Source organism: Oncorhynchus nerka, linkage group LG13 (genome assembly GCF_034236695.1).
Source record: "Oncorhynchus nerka isolate Pitt River linkage group LG13, Oner_Uvic_2.0, whole genome shotgun sequence".
Lineage (NCBI taxonomy): Eukaryota > Metazoa > Chordata > Actinopteri > Salmoniformes > Salmonidae > Oncorhynchus > Oncorhynchus nerka.
In genome coordinates, this window is record NC_088408.1 from 39,984,705 (window position 1) to 40,005,560 (window position 20,856).

General features: G+C 41.8%; 1 protein-coding gene and 1 pseudogene across 1 annotated transcript; both read left to right on the plus strand.

The window, feature by feature from the left end:
- The first annotated feature begins 124 nt into the window (after positions 1-124).
- On the plus strand, positions 125-5,512 carry LOC115140423 (zinc finger protein 239-like). The gene is made up of 2 exons (XM_065026425.1): positions 125-632; positions 1,744-5,512. Exons 1-2 carry the CDS (start codon positions 353-355, stop codon positions 2,556-2,558), a joined length of 1,095 nt encoding a protein of 364 aa, XP_064882497.1. The 5' UTR covers positions 125-352; the 3' UTR covers positions 2,559-5,512.
- LOC115140424 (gastrula zinc finger protein XlCGF7.1-like) lies at positions 5,231-13,647 on the plus strand (annotated as a pseudogene).
- The last annotated feature ends 7,209 nt before the right edge of the window (positions 13,648-20,856 follow it).

Below are 20,856 nucleotides of genomic sequence, written 5' to 3' on the forward strand. Positions count from 1 at the left end.
AGTCGTTGGTTTTTAGGGGCAGTCGCTTTTTCTCAACTGTGATACCAACTCCAGTCAGCAGATGGCGATGTGCGTCTTTCAGGTGATTCTGCCACTGGGACGTATAATCTAGTGGACGGAACGCTTCTTCAACAACAACAGCTAGTCAGACACCTTGGTACCTTGCTAGGCAAAACAGCCGAAACATTGAAGTTATTTGGACTGTGTTGGTGTATAGCCACTGTGTAATTACCAGCATTATATCGTATCTACTTTGGATTTCATATTTAAGTTGTTGTTAGTCAGCTAATTTGGTTGGCTTGATAAATTAGCCTAGCACTACGCTAATGCTAGCTAGCTATTATCCCCTACCATGAGTTGCTCACTAAACTTCTCCCCTCCTGCTAAAGAAGATGGAGTCTGCTGGACTGAGAAAGAAGCTCTGGGGCTGAACGTTTTCGTGAAAGAGGAGGATGTCACAGTAAAACAAGTAGAGGGTGAGGCTGTTACCGTGAAAGAAGAAGAGAAAGAAGTTACAGTGAAAGAAGAGGAAGACGTGTTCAGAGTGAAGGAGGAGGAGGAGGATGTTACAGTAAAAGAAGGGGAGAAAGAGGAGGATGTAGTTTTTGAAGTGAAGGAGGAGGAGACAGAAGGTCAGATTAACACCAGTAAATACTAATGTTTAATAACGGGGCACAAACTCCGTTATAGTGGTTGAACTGATGTACACAAACGTGGTTTTAAAGCAGCTATGGTTTTTGTTTTATACATTTTAAAGTGAAACATCAGATTCTGGTGTAATTCCGTTACCGTGGAATTGCCCAGTTCCTAACTATACTGAACAAAAATATAAGCGCAACATGCAATAATTTAAAAGATATTACTGAGTTACAGTTCATAGAATTGAAATGAATTAATTAGGCCCTAATCTATGGATTAGTTGTTGTATTTCTTTACTTACCTACACACACACACACACACACTTTTTTTCCTTCGCACTATTCGTTAGTGCCTGTAAGTAAGCATTTCACTGTAAGGTCTACCTTCACCTGTTTTATTCGGCGCACGTGACAAATAAACTTTGATTTGATTTGAACTATAATAATAAGACAGCATTTTATCTGTCAGGACAGTGTGGTGTGTAGTGATGTGTTGTGTTATGGAGGCACTTTGTTGATTCTTGATGTTCACTTGTACAGCTGTTCATCATTACTATTGTATCTAAATGATTTATTTTAACACATTGGTTAAAAGACTCGGGCCACATTACTTCTTACTTCAATTTCTTGTTTTATCAACATTGCCAAGCTGCTCATTCATTTTCTTGTTGTGATTTTTGGTGTAATCATTCATGGCAAAAAAATATTGAGGCTGGTAAAAAATCACAGTGGAGTGTATTTTCTTTAAGTTGCCTGCTACAGTGGCTGGTATATTCTTTCATCTGCCTGCTACAGTGGCTGGTATATTCTTTCATCTGCCTGCTTCAGTGGCTGGTATATTCTTTCATCTGCCTGCAACATTGGCTGGTATATTCTTTCATCTGCCTGCTACAGTGGCTGGTATATTCTTTCATCTGCCTGCTACAGTGGCTGGTATATTCTTTCATCTGCCTGCTACAGTGGCTGGTATTTTCTTTCATCTGCCTACCACACTGGCTAGTGGACCAAAATCAAACTTAAACAAGACTTAGAAGACATTTGTCAAAGTTTGTAAAAACATTTAAACATTCACTATATTAACTGTCTGACTTTGACGTTCACGCAGGAGAGAGATGGGCCTATCGTGGATCCTCTGGGGAGCCTCAACAACATCATGATGCTGACGAGGCAGAGAAGAGTCTCTCCACATCAGGACACCTCAAGAAACACCATCAGAGACCCACAGGAAAGAAACCTCACTGCTGCTCTGACTGTGGGAAACATTTCAAATCTTCATCAGAACTTAAAAAACACCAGAGAATTCACACAGGAGAGAAGCCTTATAGCTGTGATCAGTGTGGCAAGAGTTTTACTCAGTCAAGCCACCTGGTATCACACCAGAGAACACACACAGGAGAGAAGCCTTATAGCTGTGATCAGTGTGGAAAGGGTTTTACTCAGTTAACCAACCTGGTATCACACCAGAGAACACACACAGGAGAGCAGCCATATAGCTGTGAGCAATGTGGGAAAAACTTTTCTCGGAGAGAACACCTTAAAGAGCACCAGAGAACACACACAGGAGAGAAACCTTATAGTTGTGATCAATGTGGGAAAAGCTTTTCTCAGATAGAACACCTTAAAGGACACCAGAGAACACACACAGGAGAGAAGCCTTATAGCTGTGATGTATGTGCAGATAGTTTTACTACATCAAGCCAACTGGTAGTACACCAGCGAGTACACACAGGAGAGAAACCTTATAGCTGTAGTCAGTGTGGGAAGAGTTTTACTCAGTCAAACAGCCTGAAATCACACCAGAGAACACACACAGGAGATAAACCTTATAGCTGTGATCAATGTGACAAGAGATACTCTCATTCAAGTGGTCTGATTAAACATCAGAAAATACATGCAGGAGATCCACAGAGTGTAGAATGATCTCCAACACCAGACCTGGGTAGTAGAACACAGAGTGTAGAATAATCTCCAACACTAGACCTGGTTGTAGAACATAGAGTGTGGAATGATCTCCACCACCAGACCTGGGTAGTAGAACACAGAATGTGGAATGATCTCCAACACCAAACCTCTATACATCAAATCACATTTTATTTGGCACATACACTTGTTTAGCAGATGTTATTGCGGGTGTAGCGAAACGCTTGTGTTTCTAGCTCTAACAGTCCAGTAATATCTAACAAGTAATATCTAACAATACACACAATCTAAAGGAAGGGAATTAAGAATATATAAATATTTGGACGAGTGATGTCAGTGCGACATAGACTGATACAGTAGAATAGAATAGAATACAGTATATACATATGAGATGAGTAATACATAGACTAAGATACAGTAGAATAGAATAGAATACAGTATATACATATGAGATGAGTAATGCATAGACTAAGATACAGTAGAATAGGATAGAATACAGTATATCCATATTAGATGAGTAATGCATAGACTAAGATACAGTAGAATAGGATTGAATACAGTATATACATATGAGATGAGTAATGCATAGACTAACACACAGTAGAATAGGATAGAATACAGTATATACATATGAGATAAGTAATGCAAAATATGTAAACATTATTAAAGTGGCCAGTGTTTCCAAGTCTATGTGTACAGGCAGTAGCCTCTAATGTGCTAGTGATGGCTATTTAACATTATTTAACAGTCTGATGGCCTTGAGATAGAAGCTGTTTTTCAGTCTCTCTGTCCCAGCTTTGATGCACCTGTTCTGACCACACCTTCTGGATGATAACGGGGTGAACAGGCAGTGGCTCGGGTGGTTGTTGTCCTTGATTATCTTTTTGGCCTTCCTGTGAAATCGGGTGCTGTAGATGTCCTGGAGGGCAGGTAGTTTGCCCCCGGTGATGCATTGGGCAGACCGCATCACTGGGGTAGTTGCAGGCTGTATCAGTTGCCGTGCCAGGCGGTGATACAGCCTGACAGGATGCTCTCAATTGGGCAACTGTAAAAGTTTGTGAGGGTTTTAGGTGCCAAGCCAAATTTCTTCAGCTTCCTGAGGTTGAATAGTCGCTGTTGCACCTTCTTCACCACGTTTCTGTGTGGGTGGACCATTTCAGTTTGTCCGTGATGTGTACGACGAGGAACTTTAAACTTTCCACCTTCTCCATTGCGTCCCATCAATGTGGATAGGGGGTGCTCCCTCTGCTGTTTCCTGAAGTCTACAATCATCTCCTTTGTTTTTTTGACGTTGGGCGAGAGGTTATTTTCCTGGCACCACACTCCCAGGGCCCTCACCTCCGCCCTGTGGGTTGTCTCATCATTGCTGGTAATCAGGCCTACTACTGTTGTGTCGTCTGCAAACTCGATTATTGAGGCGTGCATGGCCATGCAGTCATGGGTGAACAGGAAGTACAGGAGGGGGCTCAGCACCCATCCTTGTGGGTATCAGCGACGTGGAGGTGTTTTTTCCTACCTTCACCACCTGGGGGTGGCCCGTCAGGAAGTCCCAAGTTCAGACCCAGGGTCTCAAGCTTAATGAAGAGCTCGAAGGGTACTATGGTGTTGAATGCTGAGCTGTAGTCAATGAACAGCATTCTTACATAGGTATTCCTCTTGTCCAGATGGGATAGGGCAGTGCGATAGTGATTCTATCGTCTGTGGATCAATTGAGGCGGTAAGCAAATTGAAGTGGGTCTAGGGTATCAGGTAAGGTAGACGGTGATATGATCCTTGACTAGTCTCTCAAAGCACTTCATGATGACGGAAGTGAGTGCTATAGGGCGATAGTGATTTAGTTCAGTTACCTTTGCTTTCCGGGCTCTAGAGTGGCGAAACAGTTTAAGGCACTGCATCTCAGTGCGAGATTTGTTACTACAGTCCCTGGTTTGAATCCAGGCACACAATAAGCACAGCATCGTCCGGTTTTGGCCGGGGTATGCCGTCATTGTAAATAAGAATTTGTTCTTAACTGACTTGCCTAGTTAAATAAAAAAAATATTGGGTACAGGAACAATGGTGCACAAGGATGATGACTCATATGTCTAGAATCAGACGACGTAGAGAGCAAGCTACCCCTTGTTTTCTCCTTTCCGTTTCCAAAAAGTGACTCAAAATATGTATTTGAGAATGGTCTATCTGCTGACCGCAGACTGGGGGGCACGGCATGTAATGATTTTCGTGTAGTGATGATTTACTACACACCGTGCCCCCCAATAGTGCCATGCGAGAGTTGGGTTGGCCACACCAAAGATTATGGATATACTGACAAGAATTCTCTCCGCCCTGACAAGGGGAGTCGTTGTCCATAAAGCGGCAATGCGGGTTGTCTAGCTTCCGCCTATCCTTTCTTTGGATTGGTGGATACTTCTTATTATTGTAATTATTTATTTTTTTAAATGTATGAGGGTTGTTGACGTCAACCGCCTGTATTCAATGGGGAGTAGAGGTCGGCCAATTATGATTTTTCAATGCCGATAGCAATTAATCAGCCGATTAAAAAAAAAATGTATTTGTAATAATGACAATTACAACAATACTGTAGCGACCCGCACAGACAGCTGTGTGTTATGGGTTAGGCTAGTAGGTGGTTGTGTTGTACTTACCAGTACCCAGTGTTCGCGGGGTCCGACATGCCAATCAACCTGCTATCTGCCAATCACGGGAATGCCTGGAATGTTCTGATGCCCGGCATCCTGGCGGTTGGTGGAGTGGCGTGGAGGGGGGTTGGGCAGGGGGATGGAGCATTGGAAGTTAAGACCAGGTTTAGCCTTTGTTCTCTCTCTTACGTCTGGGCTTCACAAGACAAGGTCACGATTAGCTTGTGGTTTATCTTTCATTTATTTGGCGTGGGCTATGGCCAAACAGTAGCCTGTGTAAAGTTGGTTTAATAAACCGGCAATTCGTAAACTCAATCTTCTGTCTGGACAATTGTTCCTTTATGATCTAGTCAGGTCATTACAATACTGAATGAACACTTATTTTAACTTAATATAATACTTCAATAAAATCAATTTAGCTTCAAATAAAATTTGGTTTAAATAATGCAAAAACAAAGTGTTGGAGAAGAAAGTAAAAGTGCAATATGTGCCATGTAAGAAAGCTAACATTTAAGTTCCTTGCTCAGAACATGAGAACATATGAAAGCTGGTGGTTCCTTTTAACATGAGTCTTCAATATTCCCAGGTAAGAAGTTTTAGGTTGTAGTTATTATAGGAATTATAGGACTATTTCTCTCTATACGATTTGTATTTCATATACCTTTGACTATTGGATGTTCTTATAGGCACTTTAGTATTGCCAGTGTAACAGTATAGCTTGCGTCCCTCTCCTCGCTCCTACCTGGGCTCGAACCAGGAACACATCGACAACAGCCACCCTCGAAGCAGCGTTACCCATGCAGAGCAAGGGGAACAACTACTCCAAGTCTCAGAGCGAATGACGTTTGAAACGCTATTAGCGCGCACCCCGCTAACTAGCTAGCCATTTCACATCGGTTACACCAGCCTAATCTCGGGAGTTGATAGGCTTGAAGTCATAAACAGCGCAATGCTTGGAGCATTGCATAGAGCTGCTGGCAAAATACACGAAAGTGCTGTTTGAATGAATGCTTACGAGCCTGCTGCTGCCTACCATCGCTCAGTCAGACTGCTCTATCAAATCATAGACTTAATTATAACATAATAACAAACAGAAATGCGAGCCTTAGGTCATTAAAATGGTCGAATCCAGAAACTATCATCTCGAAAACAAAATGTTTATTCTTTCAGTGAAATACGGAACCGTTCTGTATTTTATTGAACGGGTGGCATCCCTAAGTCTAAATATTCCTGTTACATTGCACAACCTTCAATGTTATGTCATAATTATGTAAAATTCTGGCAAATTAGTTCGCAACAAGCCAGGCAGCCCAAACTTCTACATATTCCCTGACTCTGCGTGCTATGAACGCAAGAGATGTGACACAATTTCACCTGGTTAATATTGCCTGCTAACCTGGATTTCTTTTAGCTAAATATGCAAGTTTAAAAATATTGATTTTAAGAACGGCATTGATGTTTATGGTTAGGTACAGTCGCGCAACGATTGTGCTTTTTTCGCAAATGCGCTTTTGTTAAATCATCCCCCGTTTGGCAAAGTTGGCTGCCTTTGTTAGGAAGAAATAGTCTTCACACAGTTCGCAACGAGCCAGGCGGCCCAAACTGCTGCATATACTCTGACTCTGCAAGAGAAGTGACACAATTTCCCTAGTTTAAAGAAATTCATGTTAACAGGCAATATTAACTAAATATGCAGGTTTAAAAAATATATACAGTGGGGCAAAAAAGTATTTAGTCATATCTTTTATACTGATAACAAGTTCAAACAGGTGCCATTAATACAGGTAACGAGTGGAGGATAGAGGAGCCTCTTAAAGAAGAAGTTACAGGTCTGTGAGAGCCAGAAATATTGCTTGTTTGTAGGTGACCAAATACTTATTTTCCACCATAATTTGCTAATAAATTCATTAAAAATCCTACAATGTGATTTTCTGGATTTTTTTTCTAATTTTGTCTGTCATAGTTGAAGTGTACCTATGATGAACATTACAGGCCTCTCTCATATTTTTAAATGGGAGAACTTGCACAATTGGTGGCTGACTAAATACTTTTTTGCCCCACTGTACTTGTGTATAGATTTTAAGAAAGGTATTGATGTTTATGGTTTGGTACACGTTGGAGCAACGGCAGTCCTTTTTGTGAATGCGCACCGCATCGATTATATGCAACGCAGGACACGCTAGATAAACTAGTAATATCATCAACCATGTGTAGTTAACTAGTGATTATGATTGATTGATTGATTGTTTTTTATAAGATAAGTTTAATGCTAGCTAGCAACTTACCTTGGCTTCTTACTGCACTCGCATAACAGGCAGGCTCATCGTGGAGTGCAATGTAAGGCAGGTGGTTAGTGCGTTGGACTAGTTAACCGTAAGGTTGCAAGATTGAATCCCCGAGCTGACAAGGTAAAAATCTGTCGTTCTGCCCCCTGAACAAAGTAGTTAACCCACCGTTCCTAGGCCATCGTTGAAAGTAAGAATGTGTTCTTAACTGACTTGTCTAGTTAAATAAAGGTGTGAAATATATATATATATTTTTAAATGGCCAAATCGGTGACCAAAAATACTGTTTTCCAATTGTTATGAAAACTTGAAATCGGCCCTTCCAGTCGACCTCTAATGGAGAGAGATGCTAAGCTACTAGCCTCATGACATGAATATGCATAGCAATCTGGAGACAACTCCTATAGTGTTTTTTTTACACACCATTCTAAACAGTCCCCTGGTAGAGGTTCATATATATTTTTTTATTTATTTTACCTTTATTTAACTAGGCAATTCAGTTATGAACAAATTCTTATTTTCATTGACGGCCTAGGAACAGTGGGTTAACAGGGGCAGAATGACAGATTTGTACCTTGTCAGCTCGGGGGTTTGAACTTGCAACCTTCCGGTTACTAGTCCAACACTCTAACCACTAGGCTACTCTGCCGCCCCTCTGACAGAGATGAACACACCGTTTTATACAGTCCACCTGATAGAGGTTCATATCTGACAGAGATGAACACACCGTTCTATACAGTCCACCTGATAGTTTCATATCTGACAGATGAAAATCTCTGTTAGAAACTTAGAAAGAGGGGGAGTCTAAAGCTGCAACAACTAGGATTGTGCCTTTGGCTTCTGGACAACGAAATAAAGTTGATATGAAAACCAATAGAACAGGAGAGAAATGACATAGTGGTGGGTCCAATAGAACAGGAGAGAAATGACATAGTGGTGGGTCCAATAGAACAGGAGGGAAATGGCATAGTGGTGGGTCCAATAGAACAGGAGATAAATGGCATAGTGGTGGGTCCAATACGGAAGTAAATGAAATTTAATTTGCCCAAATGAGGAATCTGGGACAATTAGCTTCTTAAAAAAAGAAATGCTGTGTATGGTTTCAAATCAACAGCTTGTAGGCTTATACCTATTTGGGCAGTGTGTGTGGCATTAGGCCTGGCTGATTATTGAGTTGCGGCTGTCAGTGAAAATTATCTCAAATATGTGTGAAGATAATGCCTCTTGAATATAATTTAAAATGTTGAGTCAAGAAGAAGGGGAGGGTTGTCTGGTGAAGATATAGGCGAGTCTCTCTTCAGAATGTCCTCCGCTGGCTTCCACCAATTCTTGCTCCTTCATTGTTTCATTGTGTGAATTGATTGCCTTTAGATTGAGTTTATTATATCAATTCCCCATTACAGATGTCACCAGTAGTAAATGTACCGTTACTTCCTGTCATTTGGTTACATTCATTTCTGTTAATGCATGTATTAATTACAGTCATTTTACCGTTGTCATTCTCGGAGTGGAAACGTTATCTGTTCAAAACCTGCTACACTTGTGAGAAACCAGTTTTGGTTTATTTCAGAGCCATCATTTACAACATTTGTCCATTTTTTCATTTTCTTTCTTTGGAGTGCTTCATGTGAGCAATGATCATGTCTGGTTTCTCTGTCGTGATAATGTGGGAGAGCCCACCTGAGCATAGAACTACTTGGCCTGCTGCGTGGAAATGTAGGAAAGTGTTTTTTTAACATCCATTGTGACGTTCCCTGGCAAGAAAGCTGGCAAACGCCACAGGATTTACAGTGAGCCGCAACATCCTGTTTCAGACGTCTCGTTGACCCCCAGATGACCTGCCATAATATCATCGTGAGCCACAACATCCTGTTTCAGACGTCTTGTTGACCCCAAGATGGCCTGCCACACTACCATCAGGAGCCACAACATCCTGTTTCAGACGTCTTGTTGACTCCAAGATGGCCTGCCACACTACCATCGTGAGCCACAACATCCTGTTTTAGACGTCTTGTTGACCCCAAGATGGCCTGCCACACTACCATCGTGAGCCACAACATCCTGTTTCAGACGTCTTGTGAGCCAACCTCAGTATCTCTTGTCGAAGCGCAACTGGAACAACAATTTGAGATAAACTGGGCCAATCATCTTGCCCAGAAGTAGCGAGAGAACACCATTTCCTCGTTAGGACGCCATTTCCTCGTTAGAACTCCATTTCCTCGTTAGAATGTCATTTCCTCGTGAGGACGCCATTTCCTCGTTAGGACGCCATTTCCTCGTTAGGACGCCATTTCCTCGTTAGAACACCATTTCCTCGTTAGAACACCATTTCCTCGTTAGAACACCATTTCCTCGTTAGAACACCATTTCCTCGTGAGAACACCATTTCCTCGTTAGAACACCATTTCCTCGTTAGAACACCATTTCCTCGTGAGAACAACATCTCTTTCAAAATTACCAACAAAAACTTAATTAAACTCCTCCTCTGGATGTATCTCAGCAAAAAGAGGCTAGAGGGAAACATCTTTACTCTGTTCATCAATTAGCTGCTTCCTAGAAACATTTTTACTCTGTTCATCAATCGGCTGCTTCCTAGACATCCAAGTGTCAACTGTAGGGATCCTCTCTTCATTCAGAGGTTCTACAAACTCTCACCTTTGGGTTTTCAAGGGAGAGGTCAACTCAGGAGTTTTCCCAAAATCAGGATCACCCATAAATGTCTCAGACAGACCATGGTGGGGTTGCTGACATCCTCAACACTAGACTTGCCCCTGGCGACTTTCTTAGACATAGCACGTGTAACGGCACATGCTGGGAACACTGTAGGGTACTTTTCTGATAACCCATCAGGTTCCTCAATTCTGGGTTCCTTACAAACGACATGATTTGGCGCAACCTTCCCTCCAGCCAAATAGGGGGTCTCATATGAATGAGACCCCCTTCACTGGTAGGCTAGGCCTCACTCCAACGACAACGGAATGAGACATAAGATCAGATTCGAGTTACACATTAAAAAAATAAACTTCCATGCAACCCATCTCCAAGCCTTGTACTAACACACTGTAACCAGTTGCTGAAGTGTCAAAGGCAAAACACCCTCCAACATGAAGGGCTTCCCCAGTGTAGTACTGTAGCAACACCCTCCAACATGAAGGGCTTCCCCAGTATAGTACTGTAGAAACACCCTCCAACATGAAGCGCTTCCCCAGTATAGTACTGTAGAAACACCCTCCAACATGAAGGGCTTCCCCAATTAACTTCTGGGCCACATCCTGATTGATGGCAGCCCATTCTTGCATAATCAATGCTTGGAGTTTGTCCGAATTTGTGTGTTTTTGTTTGTCCACCTGCCTCTTGAGGATTGACCACAAGTTCTCAATGGAATTAAGGTCTGGGGAGTTTCCTGGCCATGGACCCAAAATATCGATGTTTTGTTCCCGAGCAACTTGGTTATCACTTTTGCCTTATGGCAAAGTGCTCCATCATGCTGGAAAAGACATTGTCCGTCACCAAACTGTTCCTGGATGGTTGGGAGAAGTTGCTCTTGGAGGATGCGTTGGTACCATTCTTTATTCATGGCTGTGTTCTTAGGCAAAATTGTGAGTGAGCCCACTCCCTTGGCTGAGAAGCAACCCCACACATGAATGGTCGTGGAGAGAAGTGGCTTCTTTGCTGCCCTTCTTGACACCGGGCCATCCTCCAAAAGTCTTTGCCTCACTGTGCGTGCAGATGCACTCACACCTGCCTGTTGCCATTCCTGAGAAAGCTATGTACTGGTGGTGCCCCGATCCCGCAGCTGAATAAACTTTAGGAGACGGTCCTGGCGCTTGCTGGTCTTTATTGGGCTCCCAGAAGCCTTCTTCTCAACAATTGAACCTCTCTCCTTGAAGTTCTTGATGATCCGATAAATGGTTGATTTAGGTGCAATCTTACCGGCAGCAATATCCTTGCATGTGAAGCCCTTTTTGTGCTTGCATGTGAAGCCCTTTTTGTGCAAAGCAATGATGATGGCACGTGTTTGCCAGTAACCATGGATGACAGAGGAAGAACAAAGATTCCAAGCACCACCCTCCTTTTGAAGCTTCCAGTCTGTTATTCGAACTCAATCAGCATGACAGAGTGATCTCCAGCCTTGTCCTCGTCAACACTCACACCTGTGTTAACGAGAGAATCACTGACATGATGTCAGCTGGTTCTTTTGTGGCAGGGTTGAAATGCAGTGGAAATGTTTTTTGGGGGGGGATTCAGTTAATTTGCATGTCGAAGAGGGACTTTTCAATTAATTGCAATTCATTTGATCACTCCTCATAACATTCTGTAGTATATGCAATTTGCCATCATACAAACTGAGGCAGCAGACTTTGTGAAAATTAAAAGTTGTGTCATTCTCAAATATTTTGGCCACGACTGTACACACAATATCTCCATAATAAAAAAGCTAAAATAGGTTTGTAGAAAACATGTCACATTTATTAAAAAGAAAAAACAGATACCTTATTTCAGACCATTTGCTATGAGACTTGAAGTTGAGCTCAGGTGCATACTGTTTCCATTGATCATCGTTGAGATGTGTCTACAACTTGATTTTTGTCCACCTGTGGTAAATTCAGTTGATTGGACATGATTGGGAAAGGCACACACCTGTCTGGCTACCACAGCATTCTGAAGTGATATGCCATCCCATCTGGTTTGCGCTTAGTGGGACTATAATTTGTTTTTCAACAGGACAATGACCCCACACACCTCCAGGCTGTGTAAGGGCTATTTGACCAAAAAGGAGAGTGATGGAGTGCTGCATCAGATGACCTGGCCTCCACAATCACCCGACCTCAACCCAATTGAGATGGTTTGGATGAGTTGGACCACAGAGTGAAGGAAAAGCAGACAACAAGTGCTCAGCATATGTGGGAACTCCTTCAAGACTGTTTGAAAAGCATTCCAGGTGAAGCTGGTTGAGACACTGCCAAGAGTGTGCAAAGCTGTCATCAAGGCAAAGGGTGGCTACTTTGAAGAATCTAAAATATATTTACATGTGTTTACTACTTTTTTGGTTACCACATGACTCCATATGTGTTATTTCATAGTTGTCATGTCTTCGCTATTATTCTACAATGTAGAAAATAGGAAAACATAAAGACAAACCCATGAATGAGTAAGTGTGTCCAAACCTTTAACTGGTACTGTATATCTCATGAATGTTTTTACATTCAGTTTCAAATAGTCACTTTTTTACTGTTTTTTTTTATTGGTTTTCACGAGTAGGGGACCTAAAAGCTCATGAGAGTACACACACAGGATTAAAGTCTTTCCAATGTTCCCAGTGTGGAAAGAGTTTTACCCTGTTAGCTAATCTGAAAAGGCATGAGAGAATACACACAGGAGAAAATCCTTATCACTGTTCCCACTGTGGAATGAGTTTTATTTAGTTACCGAGCCTGAAGGCACATGAGTGGACACACACAGAAGAAAAGCCTTTCCAGGCTTCCCAGTGTAGAAAGAGTTTTACCCTGTTAGCTAACCTGAAAAGGCATGAGAGAATACACACAGGAGAAAAGCCTTACCACTGCTTCCAGTGTAAAAAGAGATTTTCCCGATCAGTGGACCTAAAAGCTCATGAGTGGACACACACAGGAGAAGAACCTTTCCATTGTTTCCAGTGTAGAAAGCGTTTTACTGTGTTAGCTAACCTGAAAAGGCATGAGAGAATACATACAGGAGAAAAGCCTCATCACTGTTCCCACTGTGGAATGAGTTTTATTCAGTCAAGGAGCCTGAAGGAGCATGAGTGGACACACACAGGAGAAAAGCCTTTCCAATGTTCCCAGTGTGGAAAGAGTTTTATTGTGTTAGGTAACCTAAAAAGACATGAGAGAATACACACAGGAGAAAAGCCTTTCCAATGTTCCCAGTGTGGAAAGAGTTTTATTGGTTGGGTTAAATGCGGAAGATACCCTTCAGTTGAATGCATTCAGTTGTACAACTGACTAAGAATCTCCCTTTCCCATTCCCTATTATAGAGTGCTGCTCAGCCTATAAACATGAAAGCAAGGTTAGATTTTATGTTGTACATTGTAATTATAATGGCAGCCACCAAGTTATGAAAATTATGGTATGTTCTGAAAAATGACTTAAGGTTTTCGAGGATTCTAGCCTCGCAGGAAGGTTTATGGAGGTTTAATTCAGTTCTCTTTTTAGTATTTAACTAAATACCCTGTCTTTGGTAGGACAGGGACCAGACTTATCACTGTTCCCACTGTGGAATGAGTTCTATTCAGTTAGGGAGCCGGAACGAGCATGATTGGACACACACAGGAGAAAAGCCTTACCACTGCTCCCAGCGTTTAAAAACTGATTTAAACGAGTAGGGGACCTTAAAGCTCATGAGAGATGACACACAGGAGAAAAGCCTTTCCAATGCTTCCAGTGTGGAAAGAGTTTTATCTGGTTAAGGAGCCTGAAGGAGCATGAGAGAATACGCACTGAAAAAGCCCTGTCACTGCTCTTTCTCTGTGTGGAAGGGCATTTTCCCAGTCAGAGAACCTGAAATCACATGAGAGAATAGAAAGGCTATATTCTGACTTGTATTTTTGACTGAGAATTTGTGTTTTTGTTTTGTGCCACATTAAATCATATTGTTTATGATTATACCTGTCTATATAAGGTCCCACAGTTGGCAATGCACGTCAGAGCAAACAGCAAGCAATGATGTCGAAGAAATTGTCCATAGAGCTCAGAGACAGGATTGTGTCGAGGCACAGATCTGGGGAAGGGTTACCAAAAAATGTCTGCAGAATTTAAGTTCCCCAAGAACACAGTGGCCGCCATCATTCTTCAATGGAAGTTTGGAACCACCAAGACCCTTCCTAGAGCTGGCCGCCTGGCCAAACTGAGCAATCGGAGGAGAAGGACCTTGGTCAGGGAGGTGACCAAGAACCCGATGTTCACTCTGACAGAGTTCCAGAGTTCCTCTGTGGAGATGGGAGAACCTTCCAGAAGGACAATCATATCTGCAGCACTCCACCAATCAGGCCTTTATGGTAGAATGGCCAGATGGAAGCCACTCCTCAGTAAAAGGCACATGACAGCCCACTTGGAGTTTGCCAAAAGGCACCTAAAGACTCTCAGACCATGAGAAACAAGATTCTGTGGTCTGATGAAACCAAGATTGAACTCTTTGGCCTGACTGCCAAGCGGCTAGCCTGGCGTAAAGCGTGGTGGTGGCAGCATCACGGCAGGGACTGGGAGACGAGTCAGGATCGAGGGAAAGGTGAACAGAGTGCAGAGAGATCCTTGATGAAAACCTGCTACAGAGAGCTCAGGACCTCAGACTGGGTTGAAGCTTCACCTACCAAAGGGACAATGACCCTAAGCCCACAGCCAAGACAACACAGGAGTTGCTTCGGGAGAAGTCTCTGAATAACCTTGAGTGGCCCAGCCAGAGCCCGGACTAGAACACGATCGGAGACCTGATAATAGCTGTGCAGCGACGCTCCCCTTCCAACCTGACAAAGCTTGAGAGGATCTGCAGAGAAGAATGGGAGAAACTCCCCAAATACAGGTGTGCCAAGCTTGTAGCGTCATACTCCAGAAGACTCGAGGATGTAATCGCTGCCAAAGGTGTTTCAACAAAGTACGTAGTAAACGTGTGAATACTTATGTAGATTTTTCAGTTTATTTTAATAAATTAGCAAAAAAAAATCTAAAAATGTGTTTTTGGTTTGTCATTATGGGGTATTGTGTGTAGATGTAGTTTTTAAAAGTTTTTTTTAATCCATTTTAGAATAAGGCTGTAACGTAACAAAATTTGGAAAAAGTGAAGGTGTTTGAATACTTTCCGAACGCACTGTGTTGTTACACATGTAGGAGCCGTATAGACATATAGTCTGTCCATTTTATATACACTTGTTCTTGTTAACAAACTATAGTTTTGGCAAGTCTGTTAGGACATCTACTTTGTGCATGACACAAGTCATTTTTACAACAATTGTTTATAGATAGATTATTTCACTTATAATACACTGTATCACAATTCCAGGGGATCAGAAGTTTACATACACAAAGTTGACTGTGCCTTTAAACAGCTTGGGAAATTCCAGAAAATTATGTCATGGCTTTAGAAGCTTTTGAAAGATTAATTGACATCATTACAGTAGGTCTATGTTATTGTTAGGTGAAGTTATGGGTCCTAGAGTAGGTCTATGTTGTTGGGTGAAGTTTTGGGCCAATTTGGCATACACTTGGTGTACAATCCATCAGTTTCAGGCTGATGGAAAAGATAGCCAAAGAGCATTTTACTGGTTGAAGTGTTTTTTTAAGTATAAAGCAGTTGATTTGCAACAATAACACACAGGACATTCAAACGAGACTTATAATTGTAATCCAAGAGTAATGTGAAATGCACAATCACAACCTCTTTTCAACAACTTGAATAACTTTCTTCTAGAATACAATCATCGATGTTTCTACTGATGTGAAAACAAGACAAAATAGGACTTTCTCATTTGACTGTCTTAAGACAATTGTCAAATAATTTACACAGTCAATTGTTGTACAACATGGCTACGCTGTTGACATCACCTTTTACAATTGTTTTCTGTTGTTGTGGGCCTTTAACCCATCTGTCTGACTTTGTTGTTCACACAGGAGAGAGAAGTGAATATAGTGGATCCTCTGGTGAGCCTCAACAACATCATGATGCTGACGAGGCAGAGAAGAGTCTCTCCAGATCAGAACTCCTCAAGAAACACCAGCAGAGACCCACAGGGAAAAAAACAAATTGCTGCTCTGACTGTGGGAAGAGATTCACCTCCTCAGCAGGCATTACAATTCATCATAGAATCCACACAGGAGAGAAATCTTATAGCTGTGATCAATGCGGGAAGAGATATCTTACATGTAGCAGTCTGACTAAACACCAGAGAACACACACAGGAGAGAAACCTTTTAGCTGCTCTGACTGTGGAAAGAGTTTAGTTTCTTCAGGGTGTTTAGAATCACATCAGAGAACACACACAGGAGAGAAACCTTATTGCTGTGATCAATGTGGGAAGAGATATGTTACATCTAGCAGTCTAACTAAACATCAGAGAACACACACAGGAGAGAAATCGTATAACTTTAACCAATGTGGGAAGACTTTTAGTCAGTCATTCAGCCTGATATCACACCAGAGAACACACATAGGAGAGAAACCTTATAGCTGTGATCAATGTGGGAAGAGTTTTGTTACATCTAGCAGCCTGACTATACACCAGAGAACACACACAGGAGAGAAACGGTATAGCTGTGATCAATGTGACAAGAGGTACTCTAGTAAAATATATTTGATCAAACATCAGAAAAAACATACATGAAGGAGTCGTTTCATGATATCAATGAATTAATGTCACAATGTAGAATGTTTTAACATTGTAGTAGCAGTATTTTAATGATGTCACAATGTAGAACCCTAAACGTTTATCCCCTGTTCTATTGATTTCAGCATGATATGGATATTAGCCTCAGGTGGAAAATCCAGGCTCTGAATTGAAGAGTACTATTTATTTGGTCTAACAAAAAGTGACTAACAAAAAAAAGAGTTGTGTTGCACTTACCGCTGTTTTCTACAAGTTGTCTTCTAACCAGTGTTGTACACATTATTCCCAGATTCTGTGTGGTTTTTGAGCTGTTAGTTTTAACAGGACGTGCAACCTCATCTCCTCCCTTTCGCGCAATTGATTTCAACATGATATTGATGAGCGATGACAAGTAAGTGTTCCATCTCTCCAAATTGTAGCTGACCGTCTTCTGCAGGTTGTCCTCTAACCAGTAACAGATATCTCCAATTTCCATATGTTTTTTTAGTTGTGTTAACATATACAATCTGATTTCCCACCTAATCAAAATCAGTGATTTATTGCTACTTGTCAAAACAACAGTGTTTCTGGTGCTTGTGCAGTTTATAAGGTGCTTGTTTAAAAAATACAAGTAATATGATTATTGTGGCAGATGTTTGTGTTAATTGCACATTTTATGTTTAGGTTTTCAATATATCACAAACTGTTTCTGCATATTGGTTATTGATTTGGACACATTAAAACTGTGTTTTGACATTGGGGCTATCCCATCAAAATAGCAAAATGTTGTTGACCAATATATGTTCGGTTTTAGTTGAAAAGGTGTCATTTAGTGACTTTAAAACAACTTAATTTCAACGTACTTGCAGCCTATACACATGGACGCCGAATAATAAATTGCCCCATAATCAATTTTATTAATAGTCACTCCAGTATTTCTTGACAAAATTAAAACAATAATTGTCTTCAGGGAAGTCAGTTGTTCAACTGAATGCATCTTCCGTATTTAATATTAACGGAGGTGTGGGGGGTTGTCTTAATCGACGTCCACAGCCTTGCTCAGAACGACCGATTTTTACCTTATCAGCTCCGGGATTCGATCTAGCAGCCTTTCAGTTACTGGGCCAACGCTCTAACCACTACTGAAGAAGCATGTCTCAAATCACCTACTCACCTACCGGGACGGTTGAGCTAACGTAGACTAATGCGATTAACATGAGGTTGTCAGTAACAAAAACATTTGCAAGGACATAGACATATCTGATATTGGCAGAAAGCTTAATTTCTTGTAAATCTAACTGCACTGTCCGATTTACAGTAGCTATTACAGTGAAAGAATACCATGCTATTGTTTGAAGAGAGTGCATCATTTTGAACATAAAAAGTTATTAATTAAACATTAGGCACATTTGGGCAGTCTTGATACAACATTTTTACAGAAATGCAATGTTTCATTGGATCAGTCTAAAACGTTGCTCATACACTGATGCCATCTAGTGGCCAAAATCTAAATTGGACCTGGGCTGGAATAATCCATTATGGCCTTTTTCTTGCATTTCAAAGATGATGTTACACAAAAAATACAAAAGAACGGTTGGTTGTTTCTTGGTATTATCTTTTACCAGATCTATTCTGTTATATTCTCCTACATTCCTTTCTTATTTCCACAAAGTTCAAAGTGCTTCCTTTCAAATAGTACCACGTATATTCATATCCTTGCTTCAGGGCCTGAGCTACAGGCAGTTCGATTTGGGTGTAGATTGTAGGTGAAAATGGTTAGATTTTAGGTGAAAATTGGGAAAAAAGGGGCGTATCCTAAAGAGGTTAGTGAATTATTGTCAATACATATTTACAAAGGGGTGTACATTTGGTGGTGATATTTTATATTTACAATTCATGTAACATTTAGTCATAATTATTATTTATCCAACAAACGGCCATTTTTGGGGTACAATTATATTGACATTGGTGCCCTGCTTTAATAATTTTAGGGTTCATTCTCAGATGTGCCAACCCAAATGTACTAGAGCATGACATTGGGACTGGGCCCCGATCCAGTAACATGCCTATCAAGTGAACCCTGAAAGGAGAGAGAAGCTCTGCAGTGAGGTGGAAAATTACTACGGATATTGTGTAGGAGTTTCCTCTTGAAATCAGTCATGTCTGTGGTAAGGTTGCTGATTGTCTCAAGGGTGGGCAGTCAAAAATATTTGTGTTTTGCGCTTAGCCAGTGCGTTGCCATGAATCACAATTTATTGGAGATTAGTTTTGTTTGGGCTCGTTCCAAGGGGACGAGAGTTCTAGAGAAGGTAGTGAGGTTTTTCAAAAAATAAGAAAAATATATATATTTAGAAATGTTTTTTTTTCCTGTCTTCAATTGTTCACAGCCAGTACACAGCCAGTTTATGTTGGTGAATCATTGTAGTTGATTATGTTTATATTGGTTAGTTCTAGAAGCTAGTGAGTTTTAAGAAGACGAGTTCTAGAAGCTATTGAGTTTTAGGAGTCTATAGAAATGATAGGATTGTATATTATTATTCAGAAATATGTGTTTTTTCTTGTTTTTAATTGTTGACAGCCAGTAGACACCATGTTCATATTGGTGAAGCATTGTAGTTGAGTATAATATGAAATGGAAGTTGTTTTCTGTTGGTGGTGAGCAAACTTGTCCATCAAAAATATAGGATATATTTGTTGTCTTAAAGGGGAAGGTTTTACAGGCTTTGGTTTTTCCATTTATATTTTGAGGTTTGATTTTAGAACGTAGGAAAGGGGGATACCTAGTCAGTTGTACAACTGAATGCATTCAACTGAAATGTGTCTTCAGTGCACCGATTGGTCGATTGGTGTCACCACATTAGTCAGTATGTATTACACCTGTGCTGGCTTGTCCATCTCGTTAGTGGGAAGGTGTTTCATCTGAGCTAGTCCAGGTTATATTTAAGAGTGTCTGGCCCAGTGCTCCAGTTGTCTTGATAGATGTGGAGAGTCAACACCTTTTTGTTTGCTCCACCTTTTTGGCTTGCTGTTTATTCCTGTTTTTGATTTGCTTCCTGTTTCTAAGTTTGAGGTGGTGGGACGGGTGCGCCATCGTCCGTGAGGAGATGGCACAAAGTACATATGGACCGTCGGTTCCGGGGATTGGACTGGCCAACACGGTGCGCTTTTCTTGGCGGGGAAAAGAGATGGAGCCTTGGGGGAGAGAAACCTTCGGGAGGAACATCCTAATGGGGCACCTAAAATTGAAGGTTAAAGATGTTCTATGCCTTCAGGGGAACCCAATGGAGAAGGGGTTTGATGTAACCCTATATTTGGAAGAAAAACACAATGAGATTATGAAGACGGTGACGGAAGGGAAAGAAGAAGGTCCCCTGTGTCATTACACGGTGACCAGCCTGGCAAGAAACAACTTCAGGGTGGTCACCGTAACCATGTACAATCCGCACGTGAAGGACGAAGAAGTGAGGGCCTTTCTGGGGAGGTACATGGACAATGTCTCCTCAGCGAGGTACCTCAGGGACTCCCTGGGTTTCTGGAATGGGAAGAGAGGCTTCCAGGCGTTACTCAGGAGTCCCCGAAGAGTGTGGATGGCTACCTCCATCCTCCGGCAATGTTCTCCTGGGGGCTGACAGGGGAACCCTATACTATGCACGTCAGCCCCGTTCTGCAGGCGTTGTATGGCCTACGGCCATACCCTGGCCTCGTGCAGTAACAAGAAATGTCGGTTTTGTGGGTCGGAAGAGCACGAGGCCAGGGAGTGTGACGAGCCCAAGGCTTGCCACGGGTGTGGCTCAAGAGCACACCTGTGGCGTGATTGCCCGGCTCGTCACAGGTCATACGCGTCTGCAGCTGGGGGAGCGGGGGATGGGGGAGGAAAGAGAGGACGCATGCGGATTGTACGGATGGCACAGGGGAAAGGACGGAGAAGGACGAAGAAGGGAAGAATGAAGAGGCGAAAAGAAAGAGGAGAGAAGATGGACCGAAGGAAAAAGAAGGAGAGAAGAAAAAGAAGGCGGAAGAACGGGAAGGAGCAGAGAAG